Raw genomic sequence first — 12,364 nt, forward strand, 5'->3', positions numbered from 1 at the left:
CCCGGGTTGCACTTAGTGCTGACCTGTACCCAGAAGTTCCCTGGATCAAGGAACTTACAAATCCCGTCCCCATCCCTACCGTCTCACATCCTCTGTACCCAACGCTGCCTCCAACACCTAATTAGCTTTTCTGCTAGCGGTCTGACACTACTGACTCATCCTGATGAAAATAATGAATAAAACTTCTCCGTGTACAAGTTATGTCCCCTTTGCTGCCGTAGAACGTAAGCTCCTTGAGGGCAGGGCTGTTTCCTTTCTGCAGAGAGCAGACCCTCGATAAATGTCTCATGCATTAAGTTGAAAGGCTCTAAGGAAGGAAGGAAGCATGATGGGAGAGATGGATCATCATTCCCCATGCAGGCTTCTTTGGGTCATGGTCAGACAATTTCCTATCATGCTAAGGGTATTACTCCTGAGAGCTCTTCCTATTTTATTCTCACTCCACCTCTTTCCCCATCACCCCCTCTCCTAGCCCCAGGACGCTCAGAATCCACTGGGGCTTGACTGCTCACACAGCTTGGATGAGATGAGAATTAATTACCAACTCTCATCCTCCTGGTGAGATGGTCTTACCATCTGCCTTGCCTCAATGCTCTTGTGCTGTCCTCTGACCTACTTATAAAGCCTAAGGACCCTGCATGGGGCCTTGCCATTGGCACTGCTGCTGAAACCCCAGGGGTCTCCAGGACTTTCCATCTGCCCAAAAGCTGAACTTTCTTTTATGGTGTTTTTTTTTCCCCAAAAGTAGAATTATTAGTGAATTACTGGACTGTCTTAGTTTGTCACATGGCAAGTGCTAAACACGTGTTTTTTCTATCATTCATTCAGCGAATGCTGAGCCAATGCTTCCTGAGGGCACCATATAACCTACATATGCCGTCTTGGGAAGGACTGCCAGGGGCAGGGAAGGTCAGATACATGGACTGAGAATGGAGGTCAGGCAAAGAGTGGGGAGGGGGCTGGGGAGCCCAGCAGCCCACGGTGCTGGCTACTGCCAGTCCCTACCTGAAGCAGAAGGATGAACTGAGGAAACCGCTGGATGGGCTTCACCATGAGCCCATAGAGGGTGACTCGATCCGAGCTGCTCACCTGTCGCCTCTGGAGGAGAAAAGCCCCTGTCACTGCCAAGACGTGTCCCTCGCCCCTTCCCTCTCCCCTAGGATCCACCTGGTCCCCGCTGTGTGCTGCAGCCCTGCCTCAGGTAGTGAGGAGAAGTAAAGGCTCTGGGCCCCACATGGAGAAATCCTGTCCGAACACAGGCCACCGCCCCTCAGCCCGGGCCCTCGAGATGGTCAGGAACTAGTGCTCAGAAACACTCATACCCCTTTCCAGGTGACATACACCTGCTGTGGCTGGGCTCTCACACCCGGAATCTGGACCTAGAAATAATCTGAACCTGAGGACCCTTAGAACAGAGGGAGTGAGAACCAGAGGCCCTGACACAGAATGTCAGAACTGGGAAAATCTTAGAGCACAGCATGTGGCCATCCCACTTTCTGGTGCACTATTCAGCTCTCATAGAATCCAAGAAGCTGGCTTTGCATTAACCCTTATGAGCACCTAGGACCAGGCCTGGGTGTTCACTTCCCATCTTATGGGGGCTCACAAGGGGAAATCCTTCACCTAAATGACAAGCGGAAAGTAGAGCCAAGAATGGTCCCTGCCTCTCCCCACCAAGGGACACCTCACTCGCCCATGACTGACCTTGAGGAACTCCAGGAACGCTGGCTTGGTGAGACAGGCCTTCTTGATGATGGACATAGCAGTAGTAAAGTTGTTGACGTAATCACTGTACACGTCCAAGACCATGGACTTAGAGAACTAGAAACAAAGAGGAGAGAGCATAAGAATTGTTCTACCCGTTTCACAGATGGGAAAGCTGAGGTTGAGAGAGACTAGACACCTTTTCATAAGGTGCTATGGTTGTGCCATTCATGACTCCAAGGCTAACACTCGTCCCCTAAGCCTACAATTTCCCAGCCCCGCTCACCGAAGCCACAAACAGGTCACCGATCTTCTCGGTCGCGTCCCACTCGGCCACTCGGGAGGAGAGGGCGATCTGAAACATGGAATGGCACTGCAGAATCTCCTTCAGGCGAAAGAAGACCACCTGGCACTTGCGAGCACTCAGCACCTTGGGCTCCATCTCCATCAGGGGGTTCCTGTAATCCTGTCACAGGACGGTGGCAGTTAGAGCAGGCTCTTTGCTGCGTGAGAGCCAGGCCCGGATCCCACAGAGGACCTGCTCCGGACCAGGAGCTGGGCTCTTATTTCTGGATGGAGACAGTTCCGCCTCCAGCCTCAACCTACCCTCCTAATGGCATCTGGGTACATTAACCACAGACTCCCAGAGGGACGGGTTTCAGAAAGAATGGCTGGACTGATGAGGCAGGACCTCACCATGAACAGAGAGGAGGGCTGGGGCTCAAGTGCTGGGCTTCCTGGCCCCCAGAAAGTCACCAAACCTCTCAACGGCCCAAAGGACCGTCTAGACTAAAATTACCCAACAGCGGTGGACCGGCAGCAAGGGGAGCTCCCAGAGGGATCACAGTCCACTCAGTTCTGCACCCCCCAACAGAAAAATGGGGCAATTCAGGCCTCAATCTAAGGGAGGAAACATCCTCCCTATGATCATAGAGCCCCCAGTCTGATGGGGGAGACATAATCCCCCTCCACAGGGAGCTGCCATTCTATGGGGAGAGGCGGAGAAAAATGAGTTCTAGTGGGACCCAACCAGCTCTGAGGGGGAGGGTTGGGAGGGGGAATGAAGGCCTACATAGATAAGAAAGTGAGGGGTGATCATAGAAAATAAGATCATGCAGTGAGAAGGATATCTAGCGCCAGACAGAGCACGGGTTATCTCATTTTACAGAGGGGAGACTGAACCTCTAAAAACCTAATAAAAGACTTGTCCCAGTTCATGCACATTATATAACAGACAACAAAACTAGAATTCAAATGCAGGTCCTCTAACTTCAAACCCATGCTCTTCCTTTGGATTATGCTGCTTCCTAATTGTGAAGGGATTGGAGGACCCTTAGGTCTCAGGGAATCTCTGAGCTGCAGCTGACCCAAAGCCTCATTCTCAGTGGCAGTGGGAGAGGTCAGCCTCCCAAAAAGGATGTGTCTCTGTAGAGCTTCTGAGACACCACCTGCCCTAGTGACAGACCATCTCCATGATGGCCCCAGCACTGGCTTCTTCCACTAAGTCTTCACATGTCCCATAAGGCCCCCAAATTCCTAGCCAACTCAATTGGATGTGGTTTATAAAAAGTCTTCTCTATTCATATGACCGAGGGCCTAGCGAGGGACTTTCTGTGTTCATAAGGTCCCGTCAGAAATGTTATTGTTCCATATATTACTGTTCTATTGTTCTATCGATCTGTCTCTAGAGAGGGACAAATAGATATAGATATAGGTCTATATCTATAGAATAAAGATGACAATCAGCAGGATGGTTTCAAAAAGGCCTAGAGAGACTTACACAAACATGCTAAATGAAGTGAGCAGAACCAAGAGAACGTTGTGCACAGTAACAAGATTATATGATGATCAACTCTGGTAGACTTGGCTCTTTTCAACAATGAGGTGATTCAAGGCAATTCCAATAGACTTGTGATGAAGAGAGCCATCTACATCCAGGGAGAGGACTACAGCGACTGAATGTGAATCACAACAGTATTTTTACTCTTTCATTGTTTGCTTGATTTTTTTTTCTTTGTCATTTCTTTTTCTTTTTGATCTGACTTTTCTTGTGCAACATGATAGATATGGAGATGTGTACAGAAGAATTGCACATGTTTAATATATATTGGATTGCTTGCTGTCTAGAGGAGTGGAATGGAGGAAGGGAGGGAGAAATATTTGGAACATGGAGCTGTGCAAGGGTCAATGTTGAAGACTATCTTTGCATGTATTTTGGAATTAAAACTTTTTAAACGTTCAACTGAATTATAAAGGCCAAAAGATACACATGGAAACTTGTAGAGCCTTCAGCCTTGATTTCCTTGGTGATTCTCCTAGACCAGCTAGGAAAAGATCAGGCGCTCCCTCCAATTCTCCAGAAGCCTCCTAGATACCGTCTCCTTAGCCTACCTGAAGGATCCGTTTCAGGGATTCCACATAGCTGCCCTCACTCTGCACAATGGACCGTAAGATATGACGTCTCACCACCTGTAAGGAACAAAGAAAAAAACCAGTGAGTCAATCTATCATCCCCACATGGCCAGCTCTGGATGCCCAATTCTATCCCTAGGCCCCTGAGCTTGGGGAGTTCCTAATTCAGAAAAAGAAATATCCTTTCCTCCTCCTGTCCCTTCTCTGAAGATCTACTCAGCCAAGGCTAATTAGTCCTTTTCCTAGCAAGTCCATAGGCATAAAAACAGGCACACTCCATGGACAAGGATACAAGGGGCAAAAATCTGGTGGAGGGCCAATGCTTTCTAGGCTTCCTTTCTATCAGCAACTCACATCAGTAGGCATCTAGGCAAGGTCAACAGATTCTATAATAGCGTGCATTTTTTTTTATTAAAGCGTTTTATTTACAAGATATATGCATGGGTAATTTTTCAACACTGACCCTTGCAAAACCTTCTGTTCCAAATTTTCCCCTCTTTCCCCTTCCCCCCTCTCTTAGATGGCAGGTAGTCTCATAGATGTTAAATATGTTAAAATATATATTATATCCAATATATGTATATATATATATATTATATATATATATATATATTTATACAGTTATCTTGTTGCACAAGAAAAACAAGATCAATAAGGAAGACAAAGAAAAACTGAGAAAGAAAACACACTGCAAGCAAACAACAGCAGAAAGAGTGAGAATGCTGTGATGTGTTCCACACTCATTTCCCATGGTTCTTTCTCTGGGTGTATATGGCTGTCTTTATCACTGAACAAGATGGACTGGTAGAATCATCTCATTGTTGGAAAGAGCCACATCCATCAGAAATGATCATCATATAATCTTATTGCTATGTATAATGATCTCCTAGTTCTGCTCATTTCACTCAGCATCAGTTCATGTAAGTCTCTCCAGGCCTCTCTGAAATCCTCCTGCTGGTCATTTCTTACAGAACAATAATACTCCATAACATTCATATACCATAACTTATTCAGCCATTCCCCAATTGATGGGTATCCACTCAGTTTCCAGTTTCTGGCCACTACAAAGAGGGCTGCACAAACATTTTTGCACATACAGGTCCCTTTCCCCTCTTTAAAATCTCTCTAGGATATAAGCCCAGTAGAAATACTGCAGGATCAAGAGTATACACAGTTTAATAACTTTTTGAGCATAGCTCCAAACTGAATAGTGCACATTTTAGATTGTTTTACATAGAAAGAAGGTGGGCTGGTTCTCTGATCCTAAAGGGGAGAACCAGGACTAATAAAACAGGGAAGGCTTTACAAGCAGGACAATTGAGACTGGATTTCAGGAAAATATTGAGCTGTCCAACACTGGAATGGACGACTAAAAAGGTTCTCCTTTACTTGAAGGTCTTCAGACTGAACCTAGATGATCACTTGTGTATGATGAGGGAGTAGGGGAGTAAAAGGGGATGTATCTAAAACCACAAAGGACTTAGATCATCTAATCCAATACTTTCATTTCACAGAAAATTTCTACTACATCCTTATAGGAAATACAAGGGGATCCTTACAGGAAAGCAATTTGAACTAGATCATTGAGATCCCTCCTAAATCTCAAATTCTGTGCGTCTATCACTCTATAATTTATTTCATTTGATTCTTCACATACACATACCCCCATCTTATAAGATCACAAGTTAGTGTAGGTATTATCATCAATACCATTTTTCTAAAGATATGTAAAATAAGTCTCAGAAAAATTGGGAAATGTACTTAAAGTCACAAAGTAAGCAACAGAGATGGGGGTTAAATCCAGATCTGCCTACAAACTTGGTCTTCTTTCCTATAAGCAATATGGCTTCTAAGAAGCAACTTTCAGTCTTCAGTGAACAATTGGCTGGATTTTCTTCTTCCTTATGATATCCCCCTCTCCTCCCTCACTTCTTTTTTTTTCCTTTTTTGCCTTCTCTTTTTTCCATATCTGAGGTTTTCCAGTGGCAGTCAAGGGCTCTGCAGAGCCCCACCAGTGATGCTCTGGAACAAATAGTCATCAGCCTATAGGCAGGCCATTTTCTCTCAAATTTCCATGTAGTTGCTGTGATCCAGGGATTCATTCTGTCCTCCCTGGGGGGTTACCACTGGAACTCCTCAATCCATAATGATCTTATTCTCAGATTTCAATTAATTAAATTTATTCATTATTATTAATTATTAATTTAATTAGCTAATTAATATTAATTAAAATAGAATATGCTATATGAGTATTTTCCACTGGAAAGTACTGGCTTGAGCACAAGCCTTGGTCTCTTCCTGGTTCCCATGGTGAAGTTTATGCTGCTAGACTCCAGCTCAGAACTGCTTTGTATTATGAGGCCAAGAATTTTCATGTTATTTTTAATTGAAAAGCATTAAAAATTTTATTGAACAAATAAAAGAATATACTATATGGTATATTAGAATTATCAATATTAGTTATATTAGAATATACTATATTTATCTTGATCTACTACATAGCTCCTTGGAGAAGATGATTGTTTACTAGGGGACCTAGGGGACTGGGAGGTGAAGGAAATAAACATTTATATAACACCTACAATGTCTTTAGGAGGAAGTGCTGGCCAGCCCCAGGAAAAGAGCATTGCACCAAATGTCAGAAGACCAGAGTCCTAGAACCCACCTCTAGATCTTCTTAGATCCATCCTAGAACCCAACTAACTACTTATGGGCCCTCAAATCCTTCCCTCTAAACTTTCATTTCCTCATCCGTAAAATGAGGAGCTAGAACTATATATTCTCTAAAGTTAAATCCTCTTCTAATATTTGATATTCCATATTCTAATATGTGCCATTTCATGATCCTGTCTACTTCCAATATTCTATCTTCTTACATCCCCTCCAGCTCCAACATTTTATGTTCCCATGAACATCTAAGATTCTCCAACACTCGATATACTTCACAGCTCTGATGTTCCATGTTCCCATGTGTCCCATGAACATCTGAGATTCTATGTCCAAAAGCTCTTTCCAGGTCCAACCTTCTATATCCCCATGTGTCCCAGGAACATCTGAGATTCTATGTCCTAAAGCTCCTTCCAGGTCCAACCTTCTATATCCCCATGTGTCCCAGGAACATCTGAGATCCTATGTCCTAAAGCTCTTTCCAGATCCAACCTTCTATATCCCCATGTGTCCCAGGAACATCTGAGATCCTATGTCCTAAAGCTCCTTCCAGGTCCAACCTTCTATATCCCCATGTGTCCCAGGAACATCTGAGATCCTATGTCCTAAAGCTCTTTCCAGGTCCAACCTTCTATATCCCCATGTGTCCCAGGAACATCTGAGATCCTATGTCCTAAAGCTCCTTCCAGGTCCAACCTTCTATATCCCCATGTGTCCCATGAACATCTGAGATCCTATGTCCAAAAGCTCCTTCCAGGTCCAACCTTCTATATCCCCATGTGTCCCAGGAACATCTGAGATCCTATGTCCTAAAGCTCTTTCCAGGTCCAACCTTCTATATCCCCATGTGTCCCAGGAACATCTGAGATCCTATGTCCTAAAGCTCTTTCCAGGTCCAACCTTCTATATCCCCATGTGTCCCAGGAACATCTGAGATCCTATGTCCTAAAGCTCCTTCCAGGTCCAACCTTCTATATCCCCATGTGTCCCAGGAACATCTGAGATCCTATGTCCTAAAGCTCTTTCCAGGTCCAACCTTCTATATCCCCATGTGTCCCAGGAACATCTGAGATCCTATGTCCTAAAGCTCCTTCCAGGTCCAACCTTCTATATCCCCATGTGTCCCATGAACATCTGAGATCCTATGTCCAAAAGCTCCTTCCAGGTCCAACCTTCTATATCCCCATGTGTCCCAGGAACATCTGAGATCCTATGTCCTAAAGCTCTTTCCAGGTCCAACCTTCTATGTCCCCATGTGTCCCAGGAACATCTGAGATCCTATGTCCTAAAGCTCTTTCCAGGTCCAACCTTCTATATCCCCATGTGTCCCAGGAACATCTGAGATCCTATGTCCTAAAGCTCTTTCCAGGTCCAACCTTCTATATCCCCATGTGTCCCAGGAACATCTGAGATTCTATGTCCTAAAGCTCCTTCCAGGTCCAACCTTCTATATCCCCATGTGTCCCAGGAACATCTGAGATCCTATGTCCTAAAGCTCTTTCCAGGTCCAACCTTCTATATCCCCATGTGTCCCAGGAACATCTGAGATCCTATGTCCTAAAGCTCTTTCCAGGTCCAACCTTCTATATCCCCATGTGTCCCAGGAACATCTGAGATCCTATGTCCTAAAGCTCTTTCCAGGTCCAACCTTCTATATCCCCATGTGTCCCAGGAACATCTGAGATCCTATGTCCTAAAGCTCCTTCCAGGTCCAACCTTCTATATCCCCATGTGTCCCAGGAACATCTGAGATCCTATGTCCTAAAGCTCCTTCCAGGTCCAACCTTCTATATCCCCATGTGTCCCAGGAACATCTGAGATCCTATGTCCTAAAGCTCTTTCCAGGTCCAACCTTCTATATCCCCATGTGTCCCAGGAACATCTGAGATCCTATGTCCTAAAGCTCCTTCCAGGTCCAACCTTCTATATCCCCATGTGTCCCAGGAACATCTGAGATCCTATGTCCTAAAGCTCTTTCCAGGTCCAACCTTCTATATCCCCATGTGTCCCAGGAACATCTGAGATCCTATGTCCTAAAGCTCCTTCCAGATCCAACCTTCTATATCCCCATGTGTCCCAGGAACATCTGAGATCCTATGTCCTAAAGCTCCTTCCAGGTCCAACCTTCTATATCCCCATGTGTCCCAGGAACATCTGAGATCCTATGTCCTAAAGCTCCTTCCAGGTCCAACCTTCTATATCCCCATGTGTCCCATGAGCATCTGAGATTCTATGTCCTAAAGCTCCTTCCAGGTCCAACCTTCTATATCCCCATGTGTCCCAGGAACATCTGAGATCCTATGTCCTAAAGCTCCTTCCAGGTCCAACCTTCTATATCCCCATGTGTCCCAGGAACATCTGAGATCCTATGTCCTAAAGCTCTTTCCAGGTCCAACCTTCTATATCCCCATGTGTCCCATGAACATCTGAGATCCTATGTCCTAAAGCTCTTTCCAGGTCCAACCTTCTATATCCCCATGTGTCCCAGGAACATCTGAGATTCTATGTCCTAAAGCTCCTTCCAGGTCCAACCTTCTATATCCCCATGTGTCCCAGGAACATCTGAGATTCTATGTCCTAAAGCTCCTTCCAGGTCCAACCTTCTATATCCCCATGTGTCCCAGGAACATCTGAGATCCTATGTCCAAAAGCTCCTTCCAGGTCCAACCTTCTATATCCCCATGTGTCCCAGGAACATCTGAGATTCTATGTCCTAAAGCTCCTTCCAGATCCAACCTTCTATATCCCCATGTGTCCCAGGAACATCTGAGATTCTATGTTCTGAAGCTCCTTCCAGGTCCAACCTTCTATATCCCCATGTGTCCCAGGAACATCTGAGATTCTATGTCCTAAAGCTCCTTCCAGGTCCAACCTTCTATATCCCCATGTGTCCCAGGAACATCTGAGATTCTATGTCCTAAAGCTCCTTCCAGATCCAACCTTCTATATCCCCATGTGTCCCAGGAACATCTGAGATTCTATGTTCTGAAGCTCCTTCCAGGTCCAACCTTCTATATCCCCATGTGTCCCAGGAACATCTGAGATTCTATGTCCTAAAGCTCTTTCCAGGTCCAACCTTCTATATCCCCATGTGTCCCATGAACATCTGAGATCCTATGTCCAAAAGCTCCTTCCAGGTCCAACCTTCTATATCCCCATGTGTCCCAGGAACATCTGAGATCCTATGTCCTAAAGCTCCTTCCAGATCCAACCTTCTATATCCCCATGTGTCCCATGAGCATCTGAGATTCTATGTCCTAAAGCTCCTTCCAGGTCCAACCTTCTATATCCCCATGTGTCCCAGGAACATCTGAGATTCTATGTCCTAAAGCTCCTTCCAGGTCCAACCTTCTATATCCCCATGTGTCCCAGGAACATCTGAGATCCTATGTCCTAAAGCTCCTTCCAGGTCCAACCTTCTATATCCCCATGTGTCCCAGGAACATCTGAGATCCTATGTCCTAAAGCTCCTTCCAGGTCCAACCTTCTATATCCCCATGTGTCCCAGGAACATCTGAGATCCTATGTCCTAAAGCTCCTTCCAGGTCCAACCTTCTATATCCCCATGTGTCCCAGGAACATCTGAGATTCTATGTCCTAAAGCTCCTTCCAGGTCCAACCTTCTATATCCCCATGTGTCCCAGGAACATCTGAGATCCTATGTCCAAAAGCTCTTTCCAGGTCCAACCTTCTATATCCCCATGTGTCCCAGGAACATCTGAGATCCTATGTCCTAAAGCTCCTTCCAGGTCCAACCTTCTATGTCCCCATGTGTCCCAGGAACATCTGAGATCCTATGTCCTAAAGCTCCTTCCAGGTCCAACCTTCTATATCCCCATGTGTCCCAGGAACATCTGAGATCCTATGTCCAAAAGCTCCTTCCAGGTCCAACCTTCTATGTCCCCATGTGTCCCAGGAACATCTGAGATTCTATGTCCTAAAGCTCCTTCCAGATCCAACCTTCTATATCCCCATGTGTCCCAGGAACATCTGAGATCCTATGTCCAAAAGCTCTTTCCAGGTCCAACCTTCTATATCCCCATGTGTCCCAGGAACATCTGAGATTCTATGTCCTAAAGCTCTTTCCAGGTCCAACCTTCTATATCCCCATGTGTCCCAGGAACATCTGAGATTCTATGTCCTAAAGCTCCTTCCAGATCCAACCTTCTATATCCCCATGTGTCCCAGGAACATCTGAGATCCTATGTCCTAAAGCTCCTTCCAGGTCCAACCTTCTATATCCCCATGTGTCCCAGGAACATCTGAGATTCTATGTCCTAAAGCTCCTTCCAGGTCAACCTTCTATATCCCCATGTGTCCCAGGAACATCTGAGATCCTATGTCCTAAAGCTCTTTCCAGGTCCAACCTTCTATATCCCCATGTGTCCCAGGAACATCTGAGATCCTATGTCCTAAAGCTCCTTCCAGGTCCAACCTTCTATATCCCCATGTGTCCCAGGAACATCTGAGATTCTATGTCCTAAAGCTCCTTCCAGGTCCAACCTTCTATATCCCCATGTGTCCCAGGAACATCTGAGATCCTATGTCCTAAAGCTCTTTCCAGATCCAACCTTCTATATCCCCATGTGTCCCAGGAACATCTGAGATCCTATGTCCTAAAGCTCCTTCCAGGTCCAACCTTCTATATCCCCATGTGTCCCAGGAACATCTGAGATCCTATGTCCTAAAGCTCTTTCCAGGTCCAACCTTCTATATCCCCATGTGTCCCAGGAACATCTGAGATCCTATGTCCTAAAGCTCCTTCCAGGTCCAACCTTCTATATCCCCATGTGTCCCATGAACATCTGAGATCCTATGTCCAAAAGCTCCTTCCAGATCCAACCTTCTATATCCCCATGTGTCCCAGGAACATCTGAGATCCTATGTCCTAAAGCTCTTTCCAGTCCAACCTTCTATATCCCCATGTGTCCCAGGAACATCTGAGATCCTATGTCCTAAAGCTCCTTCCAGGTCCAACCTTCTATATCCCCATGTGTCCCAGGAACATCTGAGATCCTATGTCCAAAGCTCCTTCCAGGTCCAACCTTCTATATCCCCATGTGTCCCAGGAACATCTGAGATCCTATGTCCTAAAGCTCTTTCCAGGTCCAACCTTCTATATCCCCATGTGTCCCATGAACATCTGAGATCCAACCTTCTATATCCCCATGTGTCCCAGGAACATCTGAGATTCTATGTCCTAAAGCTCCTTCCAGGTCCAACCTTCTATATCCCCATGTGTCCCAGGAACATCTGAGATCCTATGTCCTAAAGCTCTTTCCAGGTCCAACCTTCTATATCCCCATGTGTCCCAGGAACATCTGAGATCCTATGTCCTAAAGCTCCTTCCAGGGTCCAACCTTCTATATCCCCATGTGTCCCAGGAACATCTGAGATCCTATGTCCTAAAGCTCTTTCCAGGTCCAACCTTCTATATCCCCATGTGTCCCAGGAACATCTGAGATCCTATGTCCTAAAGCTCCTTCCAGGTCAACCTTCTATATCCCCATGTGTCCCAGGAACATCTGAGATTCTATGTCCTAAAGCTCCTTCCAGGTCCAACCTTCTATATCCCCATGTG

At 45.7% G+C, this 12,364-nt stretch overlaps 1 protein-coding gene across 6 annotated transcripts in view; it reads right to left on the reverse strand.

Moving 5' to 3' along the window:
* The window catches only part of ARHGEF10L (Rho guanine nucleotide exchange factor 10 like), a 245,485-nt gene that overhangs the window by 99,176 nt on the left and 133,945 nt on the right, over nucleotides 1-12,364 (reverse strand). For all 6 annotated transcript variants that reach the window (XM_074306088.1, XM_074306087.1, XM_074306091.1 and 3 more), the window contains 4 exons: nucleotides 4,096-4,173; nucleotides 1,991-2,170; nucleotides 1,705-1,821; nucleotides 1,006-1,098 (listed from right to left, as the gene is read on the reverse strand). In XM_074306088.1, coding sequence (XP_074162189.1) covers nucleotides 1,006-1,098; nucleotides 1,705-1,821; nucleotides 1,991-2,170; nucleotides 4,096-4,173 — 468 coding nt within the window. The remainder of the gene's footprint in view (nucleotides 1-1,005; nucleotides 1,099-1,704; nucleotides 1,822-1,990; nucleotides 2,171-4,095; nucleotides 4,174-12,364) is intronic.

This window comes from Sminthopsis crassicaudata, chromosome 3 (assembly GCF_048593235.1).
Source record: "Sminthopsis crassicaudata isolate SCR6 chromosome 3, ASM4859323v1, whole genome shotgun sequence".
In the NCBI taxonomy this organism is placed as follows: Eukaryota; Metazoa; Chordata; class Mammalia; order Dasyuromorphia; family Dasyuridae; genus Sminthopsis; species Sminthopsis crassicaudata.